This window comes from Protopterus annectens, chromosome 11.part0 (genome assembly GCF_019279795.1).
Source record: "Protopterus annectens isolate FY-2018-M chromosome 11.part0, PAN1.0, whole genome shotgun sequence".
Taxonomy (NCBI): domain Eukaryota; kingdom Metazoa; phylum Chordata; order Ceratodontiformes; family Protopteridae; genus Protopterus; species Protopterus annectens.
The window spans coordinates 211,951,144-211,978,190 of NC_056745.1; the positions used below are offsets into that span (position 1 = coordinate 211,951,144).

Here is a 27,047-nt window from a genome sequence, read left to right on the forward strand (position 1 = left end):
ACCAGGGTAGCAGAAAATCTTCTTTGATCTGAGGCAGAAACTCATGCATCATTTTGGACAGTATACACCAAAGAACAACAAATTCCACCAAAGTATGGGACACTGGAGGATTAGATAGCTGGGTTGAAAAAACAAAGCATTAAGAGTCTGAATGATGGACAGAGAGTAAAGGTGGTAATGAAATATTCCAGAAACGTGTGAACCCTGATATATAAAACTTAACTTTGCCATAATTTCTCCCTTGTAGAGACAGTTATAATGGTCAACACTGGACCTTGTTTAACTGGAGGTCCAGAATAGGAAGTGATGTGGTTTTGTGAGCAGATAGCATTGTCTGTTGCTAAGTACCCACTATGGCATTTTTTCTTGATGGCCACACATTCCAACATCATTTTTATCTTCACATATAGGGATATAGATAGACAGGCAGACAGAACATAGAGACCGATTTCTCCCCAAGCAAGACAGACAGAACAGGTGAACAGACAGATAGTACAAGCAGAAGGATAGATATGTAGAATGGATAGGTAGACTATTCTGTTAGTAAGGGGTGAGCTGCTGCCTCCTTAATCCCCTTGCACTTATCTTTTTTTTTTAAAGATGAGATTGGGGGTTAACAGGGATACCATTATACCAAAAAAATAGAATTAACATAAAAGAACCTTTCATCCAGTCTCCAAACAACACTGGCAGTATAGCATTCTGATAGCTATGTAGATGCATTAGCTGGACCCAGTGTTTTCTGTTATCACAGTGGAGACCAGGAGGCTGATGTTACATGCAGAGTGCATAACTGACTTGCATGATGATACCATGTCAAGGCTGCACAAGATGTCATAATGGGACAAGCATTTAATTCAATGTATGTTTGTCATGTACGGTGCATGTTTACCAAGTTGGATAATCTGCAGATTCAAGAAATTAAATAAAACAATTCAAGCAAGCAGTCTGTGATGGCCACTGTATACCTGCCTATCCAATTCACTTCCAAGATATAAGATCAGGTGAACAAGTGGCACTCTTCATTGGAAAGGGCAGACCCACCATGGGGTGATGTAGGGTACCATTACTAGGCAGGGCAGGAGAATGAATGAATCCATACAGTAGTTGGAGGATTAACAAGATTAAAATATATTTACATTGTTCACCAGGGTTACTGGTTTCCTCTTTAGGAATATATTAGGTATGGCTTTCCATGTACAGAATCACTGCACCAAGGTCAATCCACAGACTCCACAATGTAGTGAAACTCCTACATCTATTAAAGTGCGGCATCTTAGCATTGAAGTCACGTATGCCATTTCCTGGCAGCCCTCTTATGTTGATCATGCATTGCATAGATACAATGGTGCAGCATAAACAAACCATCGAAAGAGGAAGCAAACATGCAGTCACAGCAGACAGGAAAGAGATCTGTAATCTGCACTATTAACATTAGTAATAAACCAACAAAGTAAGACTGCATAAAAGTGAGTTTTGATTTTAATTGTGCCAAAGTATTATTCATTCATACAGACATGCATTAACCAATACCCACTTTTTCCTGTTCTGGATCACAAAGTGTCTAGGTTTTATAATTTTCTTGTATGCTCCAGTGACATTAAAAGCTTTCAAGTTCATTTTACACTTAAACTAAGCATTCATACCCACGTATTTAGTTGAGCCCCTTCTTAAATTTCCATATCCACATCCACTAATCACAAATCTCCTACTCTGGGCTAATAAGACCTCTCCTTTTCTTTCTGGACCCTGCAGTAATGTCATAGGTAAAGCTAGAATATGGTCACCCCTCTGGCTGCAGCAGCCTCTAAAATAAATGCATCCACCATTCAAATCATCTCAAATGCCACATGCAGATTTATCACTCTCTTACCCCAAGAAATGAACTACAATGTAAAACCATTAAAAAAGCTAACAGGCTACCTGTGAAACAATGTGTCAACTTTCTACTCACCTCTTAGCTGTTTAAACTTAACAACAATGAGAGATTCCCCACACTAGCTTCCAGACTATACAGAGATGCACCAACATACAACCTTATAAGTTTTAATCACCCAGGTCTTCTCCTCCAAACCCCTCAAACAGGCTTTAGTGCACAAACCACTCTTTCTCTGTCTTGGTCCCAAACTGTGGAAATCTTTCCCTTCTTTTTTTAAAGATCATTAATTTTACCCCATTTTCAATTGGAACTAAAAGCACACAGCAAGACTCAAAGGAAAATGCAACTGCTTCTCTCTCTCTCTCTGTTTGGTCATATGATATAACCTAACTTCATCCTACCTTCCTCCCCACTACATACCTTGTTTTGATTCTACCTTTCATTGTGATTCCTTCAGCATGCCAGGATTGATATCCACTCTATATATATATATATATATATATATATATATATATAAAATGCATATAATGCATGCATATATTGCGATTTGTCAGTCACTCTGTTTATAATATAATCTATTATCTTTATTCCCTCAAGCCAGTTCTGATATTTAATTTATATACAACACATATACATATTATATATTGTCATTCACCCTATATAAAATGTCATGTAGCTTTTGTGTTAATTTCCAGGCTGAGACTGGTCCAATGGGATTACTGTTCTTGCCCCGATTAATACATTCAAAATAAAATAAGTTCAGCAATGCCAGTTACGAGTTCTGTTTAATATTTATTAATAGATAAAGCTAGGAGTTAGTACAATAACATTATTTTCTTGTTTATCGTAAGTATATTTTCCATGGCCATGCTGCACTGATTACATGTTTGTTATGTAAAGCAAGCCAATGAAATGCACTGCTTTTAAACGCTGTTAGAATACACTGTTTCCCTACACAGGAAAGTAGCTTGGTTGTCTTTTTCTTTAATACAAATGTTGCACACTGTAGTGTGATTTTTACTCACAATGGTTTCAGATAGCAATGTATTAAAATATACTTCCTTAAATTTCAGTATTCTTAAAATATTCATTTGGAAGAAAAAAAAACAGAGATAAAATGTGTTTAATGTTAAAATCAATGTTGCAGGGTAAAATGTAAACTCTGACTTTTAATGCACTAGTTAAGCCAGCTTCCTGATTATTGTACTTTTTTGTGCTAGTGTCCTAGTTAGTAGAACTTCATTGAGGTCCACAGAGTAGATAATTGAGTAATAATGCAAGACTGGGTGTGGGCAATGCTGGATTTACCCATGGTTGGTGTGGTTTGATCGTGAGAGCGAAGCCCAAATGATCAGACAAAGACAACTGTTGATAAATCCAGCATTACCCTCACCCAGGAGTGGGTTATTGCTAATATACAACAATATTATTTAAGAATGAAATTGATTACCTTTCTTAAATAATGTATTTTATAATGGCACTGCAGTGTTCCTCCACATTATTTCCCCAGTCTTCCACATTTTCTGATGTACTGTGAATGCATATGAGACTTATATTCCCACACTTGCACAGTAAGTATATCAGTGCTGTTCAACAGAAGCAATGGAGAAAAAGAACCTCTGTTGCTTTTTTTTTTTTTTTTTTTTTTTTTTTTAATGAGGCAAAAATGTGGACATTCTCCAAAAATCCAGATAGTTCAGAGGTACGACAGTCTGCTTAGACAGTGCAGAAATACAGGTAAATCAGGTACCTTTCTGTTTTTTTTTTTTTTTTGCGGGGGGTTTAGTTTTGCAAAACAGACCTGATTTTTCTTGTATTTGGTCTGCCATCTGTAGCATATATCAGTAGAGAAGTCTGGCTGTTGAATGATACTTCAGCAGCCAGATTTTTCTATATGGGTATATGCTAAATTTACAACAGGGACTCTGGTTGGGCTGACCAATCACCATGCATGTTTTCAATAAATTGGCCAAACAAAGACAACTATGGGTAAATCCAGCATTACCCACACCCAGAAGTGGGTTATTGCTAATATACAATGACATTATTCAAGAAAAAAAATAATTATTTTCTTAAATAATGGCATTGTATAATGCCTCCTTGCTGCCCTTCCGCAGCTGTCCGGTATTCTGCGGCAGTTCTGATGTACTGCGCATGCATATGCTTATGCAGTACTTCAGAGCTGTGGGCAAAAGCAACAGGGAAAGCAAGATCTCCGTTGCTTTTTGCAAACTGTCTTGCTATGTTAAAGGAGTTTAACATAGCGAGACAGCTTTAAAAAAAGTTACGGAGAATCTCCGTTGCTTTTTTTAAAACTGTCTCACTATGTTAAACCCATTTAACATAGTGAGACAGTTTTGAAAAAAGCAAGGGAGAAAGCAAGATCTCAGTTGCTTTTTACAAAGTGTCTCGCTATGTTAAAGGAGTTTAACATAGTGAGACAGCTTTAAAAAAAGCAACGGAGAATCTCCGTTGCTTTTTTTAAAGCTGTATCGCTATGTTAAACCCATTTAGCATAGCGAGACACCTTTAAAACAAAGCAACGGAGATAAGAAGATCTCTGTTACTTTTTTTAAAGCCGTCTCGCTATGTTAAACTTGTTTAACATAGTGAGACAGTGTGTAAAAAGCAATGGAGATCTTGTGTTCTCCATTGCTGTAAAAAAAAAGAGTTATACTAATGGAAAAAGTCCGGGTGACATGCCAAATTATTGAATCTAAACAACAAGATGGTCAATCAAATACAATAGATGGGATCACACACCTCTGCATTAAACTTTAGGATGTAGTGCTTTCCATTTTCCAATTCATTTTATCAGGCCTACTTAGCAGGTGTGCACTTTTAACAGTGGCAATTATTTCACTTTCACTAAATTTCAGACAAGCATTTTATTAACGATGTTTTAATTGCCTCTTTATCTCTGTAGGTCATATACAGAGCCTTGTCTCCACCATACTCAGCAGAGGACCACTACAGCAGAGAAGCTCAAGACCAGCTAAAAATTACAAATATCCGAATCCAGCTTCTTAAACGGCAACAGTGCCCATGTCAGAATAAGGACCCTGACCTGAAGTCTCAGAGGTTTGCACACTATGCCATCTATGACTTTATTGTGAAAGGTAGCTGTTTCTGCAATGGGCATGCTGATCAGTGCATACCCGCAGTGGGATACAAGCCTGTGAAGTCTCACACTTTTCATGTGGTACGTACATTGTGCATTTCACATATTACCCTTATTGATGCGTATGTACATCTTTATAATGACAAATTAACATACAAATATTTTACACAATCTGATGCAGTTTGTTTGGTCCCTGTCTATGTAAGATATGTTATGTTTTTGATTTTAAGAATTATAGACCGCTTTTTTTTTCTGATGTGACTAAGTATTATTAGAAGGTGTAAAGTCTGTTAAATACTGGATATTTATTTTTATATACAGCTACTAAACTGTACAAAAACATACATAATTGACAATGTATTTTATTCCTCAAAGTTAACTCACCAATTATGTGATATAACAAACATTGGTGGGTTCTATATGCTCTATAATCATGATTTTTTGTATAATACTATACATCACATAAAGTTTGTGAAAGGCTTTATTTAACCAACCTGAGTAGATAACTACATTTACTATCTACTGTGGTTAACAGGACAACTTTACCTGTAAGCACTGTGGCATAATTAAGAAAGCAGTGCCTACAGTAATATAAAGCATTTAAATGATTTGATATTTAACTCCTCAATTAGTCAAAATGATCTCCAAATGTCAGCATTTTACCTATAACTATTCCTAAATTCATAATTTCAATTACACGGTCTATTCAAGGATCATCATTAATACAGACATTTAAACCATATTCTGTTGTATACAATTAAATAAATTTTTTTATCATTTACACATAAGGAATATTCAGTGGCCCACTGATTAATTAATGCATAGAGATTATCTAGTTGTCATTAGAGGACACATTTGCTTACTGCAGGCATGATTCTTTTTTCTTCAGTGGCTGGTATGAAGGAAAGATCTGACTTAGACAGTTGTGGTCTAGCCTCCAGCTGTAAGTCATTTGTCATGTCCAAGAAATGGATTTAGAATTCCACCTTAACAGCAAAGCTTGAGAGCTAAATTTCTGATTCCATTTCAAGAATATCAAATTGTTATGATCAGGTACTGAATCATAATCTCTGTAATACTTTGTAAAGCTACAAAGCATTCTCAGATCCAGCACTAATGGATCTGCTACACATTTGGAATAACAACTAGCATCAGAAACACCCAATCTACAGATCTAAACCTCACCAGCAGCATAAATACGACAGGCTGGAGGGACAGGTATATGTCACAGAGGCTCCCCCGTCTCTGGAACTGGCTTCCATGTGAAGCAGAGTTCTTCCCTCCCTTAATTCAAGTAGAACCTGCACTAGTAGATGGGAAACCACAACTACACCCCTGGTCTGCCATCATGTCTGTACTACAGAGAAAAAGCTCATAATAATTTGTCTACCTAAGAATATACACCCTCCACAAAACATTTGGGAACCATTAATTAGCAAATTTTATTTTGGGGAACTTGACTATGCTTAAAATGGTTCCTTGGGTCGTTAGCCTAGAATTCTGCTATCATACTATGATACTTGGGGAACTTTGGCTACCCATGTGAATCACCAGTTAAAAATGAAAGTGCAGCAACCTTCTATTTTCCAATTATGTGAAGAGGTTGCTAATATATTTATCAGAGACCTGACAGCATGCTGTATGGGTTAGCCACTAAGGTTCAATATTATTCATCCTGAATTTTTGCTTTGAAAACTTGTTGTAAATGTAACAAACTAATTCATTATAGAAGATATTAATGAAAAAGTGAGAAACTGTTCCTCAAAATAAGTTACACGTGAGAGATGTACAACTGCATTGGACTCTGTCAGATGATTAAAGGTGCACTTTGCTTCTGTCTGTCTTTTGCATGTCAGGGTGAAGTATGTCATAGATTTTTGAAGCTAGTAGGTTTCTGATCCATTTATGTGGTGAGTGTGATCTGTGTGTAGGTCAAGCTTCTCTTCATTATGACAGTGAAGTTTATACATAAGAGAATTGCCATGTCTGTTATTGCTAGGGTCTTTTCTATTTTTCTGTCACTTTTTGGAGTGTGATCTCTATGCACCATGTTTTACAAAGAGGATCACGATTTGGTCTCAGATCATAAACAAGCTATTATAAGTTCAAGAAACAGATTCAAGAAATTCATCTCAAGAATGATGAATTTCTTGACTACATTTTGAAAATACATAACAAATAGTTATGACTGGAGACCCAATCATAATTCATTGTACTGTATGAGAAGCTTATGCTGTCCCAGTATATCACTTAAAAATAATGTGGCAACTGTCTCTCAACTCTTCCTTATTTTCAAAGACATGCCTGACTTTATCTAAAAAAAATGGTCTGTACCTTCTAAAATCTGTGTTTCTTTTTTCTTAAAGAAAATATTGTGGGTAACAGCCAACAAATGATGACAATGGCCTTCTTTATGAGAGCTTGTAATAAGAAACACTGCATCACAAAAGCTTGGTCCTGCAATCTCAAAAGCTGCACATTATGTACAAATAAATGGGACAGTTTAAAACAAGTGTCATTTAAAAGGGACAAGCTCCTCTTCTCACCCGTGTGAGAAACAAGCCACACACATACATACAGAGTCTTATATTTACCAACTCCTGAGATGAACAACATTAAGAAATAAAGAAAATTCCAAAAACAGTGCACAGCAGTCTCTGGCAATGTTCTACGTTAAAGTGAGTAAGCAGGTGACTTTCATGGTTTCATAATACAAGGGCATGCAGGTAAGTCGTGACAATAATAGGATCATAGGAGATTACTAGGCTAATGGCACCAGGGCCCTTACAAGCCTAGCCAAACTCGACATGTTTTCCCAAGGGTGTCTGGTTCAAGCAGATACTAAAATCAGCACCTATTGCCCCTGTCCAAGAGGGACACAGTTGGAACCCCTGGGGTGAATTTCTGGTTACCCATCCAGTCAACCAAATTACACTTAAATAGGGCCAAAGAGTGGCTTTGTTTAACATGAATAGGAAACTTGTTCCAAAGATGGGGCAACCTCTGTAAGACAAATCTGTCTCTCCAGCAAGTTCTGTTGATGTCACATACCAGGTTAAGGTCCTTTGAGCAGGTGACCCATGTGCCATTTGACTTGCGAATGTGCAGCATTTCCATTAAAGGTGGGTCAGAGATTGCTCTATATGCAAAGCACAGGTCACCTCTGAGCAGTCTGTATGACAGAGAGTAAAGTGACAATGATTTTAGTCTGTCCGCATAAGACAGATCTTGAAGATCATGAACGTTCTTTTTAAGGAACCTTTGTGGACTCTCCATTTGCTGCAGGTGTTTGGAACGGAACATATCAAAGGGAGCGCTGTACTCATTATTGGCCTGATGATGGAAGAGTACAGGGGGGGGGGGGTTTAACCTCTTTTTTCTGGAGGCAATGCCCTTACTTATGAGATGAGCAATATAAAATGCCCTTCTTACCACTGTGGAGACATGGCGATCAAAGTTAATGTTGCTGTCAACCATTGTACCCAGATCTCTCACTTTGTGTGCTTAGGGCATTGCTACTGATGTGGCGGTTTGCAGGAACATCACCCTTGCCAAAGGGGATGATAATGCATTTTTTTGCATTAAGTTTAAGACCATGACTTTGCCACCAGTCATTAGTCTGCGAAAGACCTTCTTGCATGATGTTGACATCGCTAGGGGTTTTGATGAAAGCTCCCAGTTTGCAGTCATCAGCAAAGTTTGTCAGCCACAGTCCTTTAGTTTTAGCCATTACTTTGGAGAAGTAGATTCTGAACAGTAGGGTCCCAGAACCAATCCCTGTGGAAGACCACTGGTTACGAGTATGCTGAAGGAGGTGAAGTCCTCTATTTTGACTGTAAGAGTTCTATCAATGAGCCACTTTGCAACCCACCTGACAATATATGGGTTGATATACAGCTGAGTGAGTTTATCAGTAATGCCTGAGTGGGAGATTGTGACAAAGGCTTTGGCTAAGTCTAGGTAGGCCGTGTGCACAGATATGCCCTTGTCTAGAGATTTAGTGACAGTCCCAAAGTAGTACAAGTTTAACAGGCATGATCTCCCCTTGACAAAGTCAAACTGGGTGAAGTCGAGCATTTGGAGGTTTTCTATATATTTGTTAATAAGGTCCATGATGATTCATTCCATGGTCTTCCAGATAAGGCTGGTCAGGCTAATGAGTCTATAGTTACTGGGGTCTGTGATGCACCCCCCTTGTGCAAAGGGATGATGGTAGCTGTTTTCCATTCCACTGGGATGAAGCCAGTGCTCAGGCTGTGATTGAAAAGCATGCTCATTGGTGATGCTAATTCCTGTTTTAACCAATGTAGAACACAGCCCGGGATGTTGTCTGGTCACATAGAGGCTGTGATTTTGGCTTTGGAGAGGGCATTTAAGACCTGCTCCTCAGAGATACAAGGGGGGACAAGTATTAGTGATGCTTTGAGGTATATGTGGCAGGGACAGTTGAATGAAGTTTTCAATGAACCTGTCAACCAGCAGGTTTGCTATATCCACAGGTTCTATATATGTAGTACCATTAACTACAAGTTCAGCACAAATCTGGGCCTAACCTTTCAGGTTACAGATGTAACTAAAGAACGCCTTGTCATTATCCTTAGTTAGGGAAGCTAATTTGGATTCATAATTAGCTTTGGAGGACTTCACTAGGAGTCTTACTTGTTTGTTTAAGTTGAGGAGGGAGTGTTTCCAGTTTTGAGACAGTCCCTTCTTTCTCTTAGACAGAAATTTATTTCTCCTGTTGTATAGCCTGTTAATGGCAGTTGTCCACCAGGCAGGTTTGTTTTTCCTTGAAGATCTTGCTTTGGTTCTATCAGGTATGGCAGAGTCAATACAACTGTATAGGTGCTTGTTTAAAGCATTGGTGTATAACATAGCACAGGTGTCTGTTCCATCAGTGTGGGGAGGAGCTATGAAGTTATTTATTATGTAGGAGGCTGTAATTGGCCTTGGAGAAATGTTTTAGTCTAGTTGTTGCCAAGGGGGGTTTGTGTTATAGTTACTTCTAGTGAGACTGACTTGTGGTCAGATCTCATCAGGGATGGCTGCACACTGGAGGTGGTGCAGTGTTCCCCCATGTTGGTGAGCACCAGGTCCGGGATGTTTGAGCCCCTTGTGGGTGTGCCAATCAGCAGGTCCAGGGCATTGGAGTTAACAAAGTCCAGGAACCTTTGGACAAGTGAGTTAGAACAGGTTTACCCAGTCTCTGGATAGGTAATTGAAGTCACCCAAAACCAGGGTGTTTGGCTGCATTTTGAGTGACACAAGTAGATCCAAGTAGGCTAAGTGGATATCCTGATTCATGGAGGGGCTCCTATAGCTGGGAATGACCTGAAGAGGGATCTTACCTACAGTCAATTGCACCTGACGTAATTCAAGGGAATCGTGCTGTTTAACCAGTCTAGAGGTGTATTTATCTTTAATGAATATTGATAAACCACCACATTTAGTGCTCATGCCTTCAGTTTGTGGTCTGAACATGTGGAAGAAAATGTAACTTGCTATAGCTGGGGTGCTCTCCGTAGCCTTAAACCAGGTCTCAGTGATTGCACAAATAGTAGCATCATCCAGGGTGAGGACTGCTTCCAGTGAATGCAGTTTCTGGTTTAGACTCCTAGCATTTAGCAGCATAACCCTGAGGTTGTTTTTAGAGGGTATTTTTAAGTTGGGAGTTTTGTTCTTGTGACATTGCCTAAAAAAGGCACTATGGGGATGGCAAGAGCCTTAGCCAGTAACCGAAATCCCAGGGGTGACAGATGAAGACCATCTCTGGCAAAGTATTGAGGTCTGTTGACCATGTCATCCCAGGCTGACAGATACTGGATCCCCTTTGAAGACACCAGAAAGTAAGCCAATGATTGAAGTCAATCATTTTTTGTTTGTATTGAGGTGTCATTCCAGGCAAGGGTAAAATGCTGCTTAAGACTAGGGACATACGTGCCTGAGAGACATAATCCAAGAGCTCAGTCATGTCTGTCTTCAGGTCCCTTTCACATGGTCGACATTTCAGAATGTGTGTGTGCGTGCGTGTGCGTGTGTGTGTGTGACAGTGAAAGGACTGCTAAGTCATAACTGCATGGTTCATTCATAAGAACTTCACTATAATCTAGAGGATTATGACTGGGTCACCGATCATAACCAGCTGATTATGTTATTGGGACATGGATGCCAAAAATTCACCTCAACAGTAAAGCTCAATAAGTGAATCTTGGCATCCATATTGAGAATACAGTAATAGGTTATGATCGGAGACCCATTCATAATTCTTTGTAGTGCATGGAGCACTATCTGTTCTATGAACTACTAGTTACAGAAAAAAAATCTCTAAATGCTTTGCTGGTCTTCAAAGCTGCAAAGCACTTAGCAGGCATTGCCATAAAGACTTTGTCTTATGTTATGGAAAGTCAGAGACAGATAACTGGTACAAATAGCAGGCAGAAAGCAGTTGTGGCCTTATAGCTCAGGCAGTACAGTACTGGCCCGCAAAGCATAGTTTGTAAGTTTGAATCTCACTTAAGCCTGTGGTTGTGTTTCAAATACTATTACAGGCATAGTCATACAGATATCTGTTTTTACTTCTTCCACAGTCATTTCCAGGCAAGTACTGACAGGTTTAGCTGCCTAGCATGATACTCAATCTTAAACTGAAGCAGGGTTGCTTAACAGTTTTTAAGATCAAGTCTCACGCTATAGAAGTACTTAACCAATTTGTCTTTTCCAGCTAATCACTGTTCTCCATGCACTACAAGTTTGTTATAGGAAAGTTCTTACATATTAACCTCCCTATAACAAGGTAATTGTTATCGCAGTTTCAGGGCATAATCAGCACACTAAACATTTTACATTATTTTGGAAAGTTATACTGAAAGAGGGCAATATTGTTGTTAAATGGTATGTTTAACATGATAAAGTAGAAGGCCATAGGGGATCATAAAACTTTAGTGTACTTCTCTGATGGGCAACTGTTCTAAATGCTTTAAAATTATATATATTAAGTGATCAGTTACATGCAGATGATAGACATTGTTTCTGCCAAGTATGAGTTCATCCCACAGGATTTTTTAAACTTTTATTTAACTTTCTTTAGTCTCTGAAGGTTTTGATGTTTCTGTATATTGTTACATCTCAGGTCAATTTGTGGATCATTTTGACATCTCTATAAATATTGATCTCATGTTTAAGTGGGACATTGCAGCATATGCCATGGTAAACCATATATTTAAACTCCATTTATTCATTAGAAGTAATCTTCAAAGTTCAATTTAATGTTCTCTTGCCTCTAGATCATTGGTGTTTACTAGGCTAATGACCACAAGGGCCTTTTCAAGCCTAGCCATGCATCCCAAATCTCAGACAAGTTCTGATACCCTTTGATAAGTGTAAGCAGGAGTTTGGAAGATGAAACATTTACAAGCAGGTGCCTGGGAGATGAACCATTTACAGGTTGTCTGTGTCCATTAGAGACATAGGTGCCAAGCCAGGGATGAATTTCCTATTCCCCATCCAATTGTCCAAGCTGCACTTGAATTGGGTTAGGGAGGAACTCTGCTTCACATGAATGGGGAGCCTGTTCCATAGATGGGGTAGTCTCTGGGATACATAGCATTGGATGGAGGAATAACGTCTTCAGCAGGAGAAGTCTGGATGTGACTTATTTTAATATATGGATGTTCATACCTCTCAGCTGTCCAAAATTTTGCAGACTGTCCAGATTTTTGCCTCATATTTTTGGTATGTTCCTCAGAAAATGTTTGGTTTAAGTTTATAAGAGCAATATTTAAAATCTAACCCTGATTTGGGGCCTTTGACTCCAATTATTTTTGGCTTTGTCCAAACTTCTTGTGCTAACAGGTTGAGAGATATGTGAATGCTGCAACAACAGCAGCACCCATATAAACTTGATAGTTTGGTGATCTAGGGCCTAGTGACAATGAGAATTTAGAAACACTACAAATCCTTATTTTGTTTTAGGCTCCATCCACCTTTGCAGCAAATGGCATCTTAACATCTATTTGATTTGCAACTGATGATTTGGGCAACTTTATGCCTTCTTTACCACAGGGAATCCTTTCTGAAGTATGAAACTTCAAACAGCTTACAGATGAAGGCCATTACAGCATACAAATGTCTGCATCAATGCTCTGCTCACTGCAGCAAACTTAAAGTATTCTGATTATGAATTGTAACATTTTTCATACGTGATGCATAGGCGATGTCATCACTGATAATGCTTCTTGTTTTATCTAACAGTAAAACTGAATAATGCCACAGATGTAAATGACTGATGCCCGAGGCATCAAGAAGTGCTATCACAACATAATAGGGACTCTAATTATAAAACTGTTTTTAAACAAATAGGCTTCATATCTGCAATTTTCCATTCTGTCACTGTGTTTTCTCTGTCTGCCTTTCTCTCTCCCTTATTTCTTCTTCTCAGATGAAGATGTAATGTTATCTATTCACAACACCAAAGCACCTGTACCTAAGAACCTAAATACTGTACGTGTATACTAGGTACATGAGATATATGTTTTAGAATGAAACAATGGGAAAAGAGAAATGTGTATTGCAGTAAAACAAAAAGTATTGTCTTAAACTAAAGTCATCAAAATTCATAAAGAATTGCAAGCATATTCCATTATACTGACACATTATATTAGCTTCACCTTGTGTAAAGGCAATGTATACAGCAAAAATATTTATTTTTATTTAAGTAAGTCTTAAATTCATTAGTTTTTCCGAATTCATCCTTACTTTCAACTATCTTATATATACCCCATTTTATTTAAATGTTGTTTTGTCAGCATCACATACGGTATGTTTAATATGTTAAGAATTCAAGAAAAGATACATTTCTGCTAACAAAATGCTCGTTACGTCTTGTACTATAGAAGAAGGTTTTAAATGGAGCTAGGACTTTATCTTATTTATCTGTGTCACAGTTAAACAGAGATATCTTTCCTAGGAGGCCTGAGAGGAAAGAGGAAAGGAATGGGCTGTCATCATGATGAACAAAGGATATAATAAATTACAAGTATGTGCATATGCATCACGTTATGCATGTACAAAAAGAGATATAAGACGATACATATAATTATGGTAATTTTCTTTATGTGATACAAGTTTATTTTATTACATAGATGAATTTTATGAATTATTGAAAATGACAGTTGCACTAGGAATCCAGAACCTATAGGAAAAATGAGTTTAAGTGATTAGTAACTCTTAAGTGTTGTTTTGTAAAATATCACTGTTTGGTTATAAGATCCTTGACAGTTAAGGTTCAGGACAAATTGTGCTAATCCCATAAAGTTGTCATATTCATGTTTAAATAAGCAAAAAGTGCAACGCATACAAACAAGGGGAAAGTAAAGCGGTCGTGATCTGCATGGTTTGGAGCTGTGCATATTGCTTCCTATTGTAATATAACAATTTAATAGAAATATTCAGGTTATTTTATAATTCCTAAAGGCAAGTAAGGAACTGGGCCTCATAAACGTCACAAATATTTCTTCATTTCATCTGCATTCTAGAAATCGCTGCAATTTCTAGTTCCCAATATTTACATTTCAGCTGTACAGTTGCATTTCTCCTATCAGAGCTCCTTGGCCTTGAACATCCACATTTCTACATGCTCAGCTTACACAGTGCTGCTTTAACCTCTTCTTATCTGCCTTCTGTCCATTTTCATTCCACTTCTGGAATTCTTTCTTTCACCCCTTGCTTAATGTTCACTGTTTCTGGTGGAACAGTCATTAATTCCAATTTTCTCTTGAGAGAGAAATTATGTTTCATTTGAGTATTGTTGCCTTTCTCCCACTGCTGTCCCACAGAAAGAACGGCATGAGGAAGCAGGCTAAAGGCCTTGTGCCGTGAAGGTGTGAGGGCTATGTGCTTCTTACTCATAGGTAAGTACTACGCTCACTGCCCTTTTGGACCATTTTAAGTCTAGTCAGTTTTCCTTTTTGTGTTTGAATTAACCTATCCTATTTGGTGTTATGTTGGCCTTACCCATCCCACATTCAATAATTATATATTACCCCTAGACAAAATAACTGGGATCATACCATAGATAGGGACCCTTGCATGGGATAAAGCATCTAAGAGCTGCCTCTGTCCATTGGTAGTAAGAGGGAGTTCTAGGGTAAATTTTCTGTTTCCCATCCATAGATCTAAGTTGCTCATGAATATTTTTGGTTTTATGTGAAGGGGGAGTCTGTTCCACAGCAACAGTATCCTCTGCACGCTGTACCTGTCCCTCCAAACAATTCTGTCGGTGCTGCAGAAGAGGTTTAAATCACTAAATCAAGTATTCCTAATGCTATTTGACTTGCTGATGTGTAGTAAATCCATCAGTGTTGGGTTGGAGGATGCCTTGTGTGCCAGACACAGGTCACCTCTCTGCAGTATGCAGGAAACCTAGAATACTCACAGGGCTTTGTGTCAGTCCATGTAAGACATTTTGTTAAGGCCTTGTATCCTTTTAGTTAGGTCATCTCTGTGGCGGTTCCAGTTGTTGCATGTGTCTGGACAGATACATGCCACAGGAGCAGTATAGTAAGTGACTGGCCTAATGAGGGATGAGTAAATGGGGAGAATGCCATCCCTAATCTAGACAAAATCCCTTTGTTTATAAACTATGGAATATAGGAGGATTTTCCTATGATAATGAACACATGTTGGTGAAAAGTTAGGTCACTGTTCACATACTTTCCCAAACCTTAGCAACTGTGTTAACTGTTGGGGGCATATTGCCAGTGTTGTAGCTCCCCAGGGTAGATGACATCCCAAAGGGTACAATAATGCAGTTTTGCTACTTAGTTTTGCTCCATGATTTTGGCACAAGTTATTTATTTGTAACAAACTGTCATCATGCTAGATGTAATTTTATGTGGGTAATTAAAAGAAAAAAGCTTTTTATATCACACTGTCTAAGGATGCAGTGTAACAGTATGAAGCATAAGACCTATATCTCCATGCCTATGATAATGTACAGGCTGTAAAACTGATTGATTAAAACTAGGGAGAGTTATAATTAAATTATTATCATTATTATTAAATATCATGAAATTTTATAAAGATTTATTGAATACTTTAATAAAAAAGCATGCAGTGAAACAGAATGAAGTAATTCATGACTGTAAGGGTTTTAAGGCCATAAGGAAGGAAGCAGAACCTTTTCAGTGTTTTTATATAGGACAAATAACCATTAATTGTATACGGAATCAGAAAAATTACATTATGGACTTTTGAGCAAAATATTTTTAAATATAGTGATTTATTCCATGAAGAACTAGTTCATTCTGATACATGATACAACTGGAAATACAGTCTGTAAATGACTCCACAGCATTAGTAATCCTTCCATTTTAATGAATTTTCTGCAACTAGTATGTATACCTGCAAGGAATATACTCACTTCAGAAAACAGTCTCTTAACTGTAATTAAAGGGAATGAATTTTCTCATTGTGAAATGTCAACAGCTTAGTTCTACAAGAGCATTCCTTACATTCCACATAATTATACAGCTGATGAAAAAGCTGAAAAATACTGATAAGTCATAAACACACCATACAGAATGTTCAGTGAAGTAAAAACTATTGTGTCAAAAGTCCTTATCTGACTGTGAACTAAGGATACTTAGGTAAACAAACATTACTCAGATGAAAACATTAGGTTAAATGGTGCAAACTGAACTTTGCTGACATGCAAACAAAGATCGAAAAGTTTTAAAAGCAACTTTTAAGCAAACCAAAAAAGAAAATATTTTTCCCAGATGTAGGCTTACAGTAAAAATAAAGACGTCAACAATTACCATTATCTGTGAGAATGACAACCACACTCGAATATGCCAAGGATCCTTTGGTACTTAAACAACAGATCACTATTTCCCAAATAACCTAATCTCTGTTATAGACTACATCGCTTTAAACTTGCAAAATGTGGTGTTGGCGTGTACCACTATGGCCCAGTACTGACAATGACAAACATTAATGAACCCTGACTGACACTAGCTATATGTAAACAATATTCACAGATGCATAAGTTCTAGTTCTGATTAATGAAGAATGCCCGACTTAATAAAGTACTTCCCAAAGCCCACTGAGTTCATATTTCGGTCCTGCTGTTTAATGGCCCATAGTACATAAAAATAACATATGCACCCACTTCAAAAATCAGTTCATTATTACAAGAGGCTTGCGTGCAAACATCAGACTGGTGTCCATTTACGAACACCAAGCAAAGGAAGTCCTCAAACTAGCTATTCCATTCTCCCTGTGTCATACATCAGAACTAGCAGACACGTACAGCTGTTACATGTGTAACCAGGCTGTGCCATACCCTTCTGGAGTATTTAAGCAGCAACAACACCTTACAACATCTCTCCTGGTCTGACAAATCTGAATTCAAAATGTTGTGTGACTACAAGGTTGGAAAAACACTTATGATGAGCACAAACTATGAGTTTTTAGTACTTCCATGCAGGAATCTTAAAAATTATGGGAGAAAATAAATACAGTGGACCACCAGGGTGTGTGTGTGTGTGGAGGGGGGGGGGGGTCTTATGTTGTCAAAAACTGACGCAATATATTGGTATTATATTAGCTCAATAGTATATCCTCAGTAAAGCAACAGTTTAGCACATCAAACAATTCTGTTAGGGGATAATAAATATAGTACTTAATGTTATGAACATGCAATTTATTTCTCATGAAACAGGAATGTGAAAGGTAATAAGTAATAAATGCAGCAGGGATATAAATACCTAATGTGTTTGGGGCAAGTACTGGTGACTTGGAGTTCAGATAATAATTGTGACGGAGTAAAGGAGCATAGCTCCTACAGCATACCTCTCAACTGCACAGAATTTCATAAAATTTCTACATTTTTGCCCCATATCTTTGGTCTGTTTATCATAAAATGTGAGGTTTTCTGGCAAATCATTAAGGATTGCAGTCACTATATCACAGGTAGGTACCAGGCTATCGGCCCTAGGGCCTATACAAGCCTAGCCAAAAAATGTACCCTGGCTTTCGCCACCCAAGAAAATTATTTTCCTGTGCCACTGTCGAGAGGAGCCACAGAAGTGATCCCCAGGGTGAATTTCCCATTTCCCGTCCAATCATCAAGATTTTTCTTGAAGAGTGCTAATGAGGAGCTCTGTTTGACATAGATAGGTAGTCTATTCCAGAGTATGGGAAGTCTCTGGGACAGGAATCTATCCCTCCAGCATGTTCTGTTTATTGTGGTGACAAGGTTTAGGTCCCTAGAGCGTGTAGCTCGGAGGGATTGGGATTTCTTTAAGTGGAGCATGTCCAACAGATCTGGGTTTGACATAGCTTTGTATGTTAGGCAGAGATTGCCCCTGAGTAGGCGATATGCGATGGAGTAAAGCTGTAGTTTTTTGAGACGGTCTGCATAAGGCATCTGTTTGAGGCCAGTAATCCTCTTTGTGAGGTATTTCTGTGGTCTTTCCAGTTGTTGTAGATGTCTTGTGAGGTACATACCAAAAGGGGCGTTGTACTCTATAATGGGTCTAATGAGTGATGAGTAGAGGGGAACAATGACCTCTTTTTTTCTGGATGAGAATCCTTTTGTGATGAGATGAGCCACGTAGGATTTCCTGACCACTGTGGCGATGTGATTATCAAAGGAGAGACTACTGTCCACCTGTGCCCCAAGGTCTCTTATCGCATTATCGGCATTAAGTAGACTACCAGCTATGTGGTAGTTCATGGGTACAGAGTTTTTACCAAAGGGGATGACAATACACTTTTTGGCATTAAGCTTCAGGCCATGGCTTTGACACCAGGTATCTGCCTCAGTGAGGCCCTTTTGTAGTTTGTCCACATCGTTAGGAGTTTCGATCATGGCTCCTAGTTTGCAGTCATCTGCATACTTTGTTAGCCAAAGACCCTCTGTGTTGGCCTGCACTTCAGAGAAGTAGATTCCAAACAGGAGAGGACCCAGGGCTGAACCCTGTGGTACTCCACTTGCCACTGGTCTGATGTCGGATTTGGAATCCACTACTTTCACAGTGTGGGTTCTGTCCGTGAGCCAGTTGGCAACCCATCTTGTGGCATAGGGATTTATACCTAGTTTAGTGAGCTTATCTATAATTCCAGAGTGGGGGATGGTGTCGAAAGCCTTGGCGAGATCTAGATAAGCTGTGTGAACCATTTTACCCTCATCTATGGCTTTGGTGACTGCTTCAAAGAAGTCAATCAGGTTTAGGAGACATGATCTGCCTTTTACAAATCCAAACTGGGTAGGGTCCAGAGTTTAGAGATTACCAATGTCTTTGTTTATGAGTTCCACGATGATACGTTCCATGGCCTTGCAGACCAGGCTCATCAGGCTAATGGGGCGGTAGTTCCCGGGTCTGTCGGCTCCCCTTTGTGGAGTGGGATAACCGTCGCGGTGCACCATTCAGTGGGTACAAAGCCTGAGGTGAGGCTATGATTGAACATGGTACTTAGGGTGCCAGTTCATTCTGTAGTTCATGTGGAACGCAGCCTGGGATATTATCAGGTCCCATGGATGCTGTGTTCTTGGCTTTGGAGAGTGTGTTTTTTACCTGTGCAGCCGTGATTATAGGAACTTTGCATTCTTCCGGTATAGAGATGGGCCCTCTAGGGGGTGAGAGGGGGTAAAGTTAGCACTGAACCTATCTGCTGGGATGTTGGCAATATCAATTGGTTCTGTATATTTAGTGCCATTGTGCTGTAACACAGAGCAGATCTGAGTGTTCCCATTTAGATTCTTGACATAGCTATAGAATGCTTTGTGGTTGTCTTTAGAGTCAGTGGCAATTTTGTTTTCGTAACTAGCTTTGGAGGATTTTATGAGGGATCTCAGCTTCTTACTGAGGTTGACCAGGGAATTCCTCCAGTCATGGGACTTTACTCTTTTTGCAACAGTTTCTTTCTTCTGTTGTAGAGTTTGTTTATGGCAGAGGACTACCAGATTGGCTTCCTTTTTTTGGAGGATAACATCTTGGTTCTATTAGGGATAGCATGATCCATGCACGCGTGTAAGTGCTTATAAAGTGCATTTGTGTAGGATTCGGCAGTCATACCTCTATTGTCCGTCTGCATGGGTGTCATGAAGTTTGTCACTTCTGTCTTAAGAAGTGTGAAGTTGGCTTTGGAGAAGTTTTTTACAATGGTTTCCATAAATGGGGGTGGGGGTGGGATGTGGATGTCTAGGCTGATTAGCTTGTGGTTGGATCTGACCAACGAGGAATTGACCTCTGGTGTGGAACACCAGTTTCCCATGTTGGTAATGACCAGGTCTAGGATATTGCTGCCCCTGGTGGGGGTGCGAATAAGTTGATCCAAGGTGTTGGAATTTATGAATTCTAGAAAACGTTGAGCAAAAGAGTAGGTACATGAGTAGTTTTCCCAGTTAATTGTGGGGTAGTTGAAATCGCCCATTATTAGGGTGTTGGGTTGTACCCTAATACTTTCCAGTGTATCAAGAATTGAGGAGTGTGAATCCTGGGGCATAGTGGGGGGTCTGTAGCAAGCTGCAATTTGGATTGCGGTCTTGCCCAGAGTTAGATGCACTTGGATAATCTCGGATGCATTGTGCTCTGCAACTAGCCTGGAGGTGTGGATATCCTTAATGAATGTGGACACGCCTCCGCCTTTAGTGCTTCTTTCTGGGTTAGGTGGCCGAAAGGTGTGGTATGAATTGAAGCCTGGTAATGCAGGGGTGCTCTCTGGAGCTTTGAACCAGGTCTCTGTCACTGCACAGATGTCAATATTCTCCATTTTAAGGAGTGCCTAGAGTGAGTGTATTTTGAGGTTTAGACTTCTAGCATTGAGTAGCATTACACTCAGATTTTGCTTGCTTGTGCCTGTTACGGTGGTGAATTTGTCATTTGAACCTTGCCTAAAAAAGGCACTATAGGGGTGGCAAGAGCCTTAGCCAGTATCCGGAATTCTAAGGGTGACAGGTGCAGGCCATCTCTGGCAAAGCATCGTGGACTGTCAATCATGTCGTCCCAGGCAGACAAATACTGGATCCCCTTAGAATGACACCAGAAGCTTAGCCAATTGTTGAAGTCAATCATTTTGTCCTTGTACTGTGGTATCATTCTGGGTGATGGCAGGATGCTACTCAGGGTTAGGATCATACCTGCCTGGGATATAAGATCGGAGAGCTCCTCCATGTCTCTTTTCATGTAGTCCAGGGAGGTACGTCTCAGGTCATTCACACCAACATGGACAATGACAGTGTCATTTGAATTTCAGGCTTCATATCATTTACAAAATGCATGCTAATGCAAAATCTGTTTTATAGCAACCTCCAAGTTGATAAGAGCAATAATTAAAATATGTCCCTAATTTAGGGAATTTGCCCCCCCCCCCCCCAATTACTTTTGGCTTTCTCCCTGATTCTAGTTCTAAAAGGATGACAAGTATGCATGGGGGTGCACATAAAAGAGTGTGAAGAGTGTGTGAGGTCTGAGTGTGTGTGTGTGTGTGTGTGTGTGTGTGTGTGTAAGAGAGAGATTGAGAGAGAAAGAGAGAGAGAGAGAGACGTCTTGTGTGAGTGAATGCATGTATGAAAGCAGAGGAGACTTTGTGTGAGAGAAATCGAGAGAGACTGAGAATGATATTGAATGAGTGAATGCATGTATGAAAGCACAGGAGACTGCGTGTGTGAGATTGAGAGAGAGACAGCGGTCTTGAGTGCATAGCTCTCAATTGTCCAAATTATCACAGAATGTCCAGAGTTTTGCCTCATATTTGTTATCTGTTCCTCATAAAATTTGCGTTTTTCTGAAGTCTTGTGGCAAATTAGTGAGGAGTGAATTCACTAAATAATGACAGGCATTTGAGTTTCAGGTTTTATATCTTTCAGAAAATACATTATAATACAAGACCTTTTATTCTAGCAACTTTCTAAATTTATAAGAGCAATATTTAAAATTTGCCCCTATTTTTGGAGCTTTGTCACCCAATTATTTTTCGGCTTTGTCCAGATTTTTTGTGCTAAGAGGTTGATATTTATGTTTGTGCAAGTATGAAACCAGAGGAGACTGTGTGTATATACCATATGTGTGTGTGAAAGCAGAAGAGACCGTGTATGTGAGAGAGAGAGAGAGAATGAGCTCTCTCTAAAATTGTTGCATTTTACATATTTATTTTTTAAGTACTATGTTATTTTTTTATATATTTGTGATGTAAAATGCTTCCTCCAACACCATTAACATATACTACAGAAAGTTTGAAACATTAGGTGGAAGAACTGTTTTACATCAAAAATATAAAAAAATATATAGTACTTAAAAAAAAAGTAAGTAAAACACAGCAATTTTACAGAGAGCCCATTCTCTAAGCACAATATGGCCCTCCAGTGTGCGTGTGTTAATGTGTAGTTAACGCCCTTCCAGGGGGGGTTTCAGGCCTCATAACTCCCTTAGGCTGGCGTTAATGACACACACCCTGTCGGGCATTATTGCTTACTTGTACTGTGCACTGCAAATCCCAGTAATAATGTGATTGCTAAGTTAAGATACACTATTCCATTTAGTGCTGCTGTGCTCTTTGATATTTATCATGAGTTATTTGCAGCATGAAGTGATAAACTTCTTATAATCTTATTGCTGTCTCCATATTTAATCAATCTGTTTTCTTGATTTTAAGGTCCAAAAAGTGGATAAATGTCCATAAATGCAATAAATACACTGTGATGTACGGATTTCAAGTTTTTTTGAGTAGGCAGTTTTAAGTTATGTGAATGACTTTTTACCTCTCAATTGCCCAGAATTTCACAGAATGTCCAGATTTTGGCTCATATTTTTGGTCTGTTCCTCATAAAATTTGTAGTTTTCTGGCAAATCATTAAAGATTAAAGTCACTTGATAATAATAAGACATTTGAGTTTCACACTCCATTTCCTTCAGAAAATAGATACTAATGCAACACCTATTATTCTAGCAACGTTTTATTTTATGTGTAATTATTAAAATATGTCTCTATTTTGGGCCTTTGACCTACACCCCCACACACATTATTTTTGGTTTTGTCCAGATTTCTTTTACTAAGAGGTTGAAAGGTATGGTGGGTGTTAAAGTGGCCAATGCCCATGGTTGGGAAAGTTAGAAAAATGACGGGAAGACGCAGCATTTTTGGAACAGTTTTGTTACTTTAGGTAAAATATGATCAATGAACTGCTGCCCCCCCCCCCCTGCCAACTATCTTAGCAGTGATATGTGAATGATCCATCACCTGAGAAGGTTCAGGCCCCAGAGCTTTACAATTTCTTCATGAAGGCAAAGCTTAGTCAATGTGGTTATTGCATTATCATGGATGTTGGGAGTGGTGTTATGCAACAAACCATTCTAGCACTTTAAATTCATAGAGTAGATATGAATTTCAAACTTAGTGACATAATCAGTTTTATTGAGAAAAGGACAAAACAAACGGGCTAGCCGCAGACTGAAACTTAAAAATTAATAATTAAACACAGCTTAGTAGGTAAATGACACGATAGAGGCTTGTACAAATTAGCGCTTTCTTTCACTTTAATAAAAAACGTGAACTTCTTCAGAAACAAGACAATGTGCCCTCCCCAGCACATGTCTTATAAACTTTTTATATATAAAAAAGTATTGAGAAATTCATGACATCACATCCTGTTTAAAAAGTTTATAAGACGTGCTGGGGAGGGCACATTGTCTTGTTTCTGAATAAGTTCACGTTTTTATTAAAGTGAAAGAAAGCGCTAATTTGTACAAGCCTCTATCGTGTCATTTACCTACTAAGCTGTGTTTAATTTTTAAGTAATAATCAGTTTTATGCTACTGTCCATCCCCAAACTCCATGCTATCCAGTTCAGCCACCAAGCACCTCTGAAGGAGTAAGCTGGGTATTAACCTGCAGGAAGATAATAAGTTAAGGGTTCAAAGAAGACCAGTGCAGGGGTCATATGGCAAATCAGGACTTATGAGACCAATAGAAGAAAGAAGGGGTTCCCTACACTCTAGCAGGTGTTTTCCATATGTTCTAGTGATTAGGATTCCTAGTTTTCACCCAGGCAGCCTGCGTTCATGTTGCAGTAGGAGAACGGGCCAGTGTTTTATCTGGGTGTTACTGCAGAGTATTAAAGCTACAAGCTCCTAATAAGCTGCAGCCTGTGGTGCAAAGTTTAATTACATTAGCCTTGATTTGCCTACAGTGCGACTGGGTAGGCTCTTCAATGATCTCCTGGCTATATGCCTAGTAACTACCCATGAGCCTATAAAGATGGAATTTATTCTAGCATCTGATGCTTATCTTTTAGTAGGAGAAGGGCAGACTAAGTAACTTAGTTGATTCTTTTGTGGAACCATATTGTATGTATCCATAGTTTAGCATACATGCCTAAGAAGTTATATAAATATTTAAAAAGGTAAAATTAAAACCACACTTAACTGCTTAATTTTACGATTTTAAGACAGTGTTTTTTCCAATTTTCCAGGTTCATGGGAAGTGCATATGCAAGCATAACACAGCAGGAGACCATTGTGAGCAATGTGACCCACTTTACAATGACCAGCCCTGGCAGCCTGCTAATGGCAAAAGTGGTGCCCCAAATGAGTGCAAAAGTAAGTAACAGAATGATATAGTGTAATGATTAAGAGAAAATAAGAAATGTATAATGTATATTAGCTTGGCGTGGTCTGAGACAAAGCCATGAACCATTCTCTGTGTTTTCATTCAACATCATCTGCCAGGAAGTATACCCTTAACCTTGATTAATTTCCTGGTGTGACTAACAGAAAAATTACTACATGGAAATGCCGGTTGACAATAAAGAACATAAAACTACAGTAGTCAGAAAAGTTTCAGGATTAATGATACGTATCTCCATAATGTTCATATGTCTGTAAGTATCCTCAAGAACCAGGTAATATACACAGAATTGCTTAACCTGATGAACAAACATGGTGCTAATTGTCTATGAGTATACTGAGTCACATTTACTGATATATTGTAAATTGTTTACAAATCATTAACATTACTTTTACTGTGATTATTGTTACTAACTAAAGTTGATTTTAAAACTGAATATAATAAATACTACTAATATAAAGCTAAAGTTGTGCTGAAGAGTTTGCCATTTGTACTTCTTTATTAACATTTACAATTTTAGAGATACAGACATTTGGTTTGCGCTGTGAGTTCATAACTTGATTTTGACAAAAAGGCTTAATGGATGTTACAGTGCAACGTTCTAGAACTCCACCAGAGGCAGATAAAGTCTACAAGCCAGGAAGACCGTGACTATAGTAGAGATCAAGTGTGGGAAGAGTTTGGCGAAGCAGGACCTTTGGATAGCCTCAAAGAGATCCTGATAAACCACTCAGTGACATAGGAGGTGGAGGTGGGATATTATCCAGGCTGTTTTCAGCAAGGATAAAAACATGCTGTCATTAACTGGGGGCAATGCTGAGAAGTGGAAGGATGACTTTGAGGAACCCATGAATCTAGTCAGATGTCCTGCTTTGAGCAGGTAGTTGTAGAAGCAGATGGTGGATCCAGTTTGTTTGAAGTCATGGTTTCAATTAAATTGTTGCACTGTGACATGGCTGAGAGATTGGATGAGGTCCACATAGAAATGATTATGGCACTAGACATTGTTAAGATGTCTTGGTTAATATACCTTTTCAGCACTGCATGGAAGGATGGGAGAGTACCTTTGGACCGGCAAATCAGGATAGAGGTCCTCATTTTCAGAAAGGCAGAAGGATTTGTTCCATTTATAGAGGTATCATGTTCCTCAACCTCCCAGGAAAATATATGTAGGGTGTTGAAGATATGACTTCATCCAACAGTCAAGCCTCTGACTAAGGATGAATAGTATGTCTTGTGTCTTCACTACATCCTTACTACAGAAGAGCTAATCAACTTTTTGTCTTTGCACAGGTGTTGAAGTGGTAACAGGAGTTCATTGATATCATCTCCATGTGTTCAATGGACTTGGAGAATGCATATGAACTTCTACCTTAGAATGTCTTGCAGGAAGTGCTACAAGAGTATGGGGTTCGAGGACCTCAGTATGTCATTTGGCCCCTATATTTAAGGAATGAGGGAACTGTGTCCACATGCCCAACATTAAGCTGAGTACTTCCACAGTGGGCATAGGGCTTTGCCAAAGGTGTATCTTGTCTTATCTCCTGTTTGTGATTTTCATGGACAGGCTATTAAGTTGTACACAATATTTAGTCTAAGATTAAGAGTTGCATTTTCATTGTTTGCAAGTGATGTCTCTTAGCTTCATCTGATTTCCAATACACACTGGAACAATATGCAGCTGAGCATGAGCAGCTGGGATGAAAATCTTCACCTCTCAACCAGAGTTTATAGTCCTGTCCTCTAAAAAGAGTGGCTTACTCTCTCCAGATGAGGAGGGGATCAGTTCCTCGGATGAAGTTTAAGTATCTTGCGGTCATGCTCACACATGAAGTTATAAGGGATTGGGAGATTAATAACTAGATAGGTACAGTAGCGTGAGTACTGCAGGTGTTGTACCCGACTGTAATGGGGCAGTAAGGATCGATTCATATGATAAAGACTTCACTTTATTAAACAGTCTGTGTCTCCACCCTCACCTATGGTCATGTGCTTTGACTGCTAACCAAAAGGATGAAATCATGGATATGAGCAGGATAAATGATATTTCATCACAGGCTGGCTAGTCGTATTCTCCTTGACAGAGTGAGAACCTCTGCAATCCAGGTGGATCTTGGATTATAGCTATTGTCCCTCCATGTTGAGAGAAGTCAGTTGAGATAGTTTGAGCATTTTTGAGAGGATTCCATATGGGCATCTTCCATGGGGGTCATTCCAAGCATGTCCCACTGGCAAAAGACCCAAAGTCAAACTGAAGACATGTTGGAAAAATGATATCTGACAGCTTGCCTGCAGATGTCTGTGTATCCCACATAATGAGGCTGAGGATGTTGTTGGTGACCCTCATCATTCACAAGTAGTTTAATAATGACGATAATGTGTGAAATAGGTGGGGGCGAATATGTAATAAAAGAAGCA

The 27,047-nt window shown here is 38.9% G+C and overlaps 1 protein-coding gene across 1 annotated transcript in view; it reads left to right on the forward strand.

Annotated features, from left to right (window-relative positions):
• The window catches only part of NTN4 (netrin 4), a 299,848-nt gene that overhangs the window by 97,539 nt on the left and 175,262 nt on the right, over positions 1-27,047 (forward strand). The window contains exons 3-4 of the mRNA XM_044087633.1: positions 4,806-5,081; positions 24,475-24,601. Coding sequence (XP_043943568.1) covers positions 4,806-5,081; positions 24,475-24,601 — 403 coding nt within the window. The remainder of the gene's footprint in view (positions 1-4,805; positions 5,082-24,474; positions 24,602-27,047) is intronic.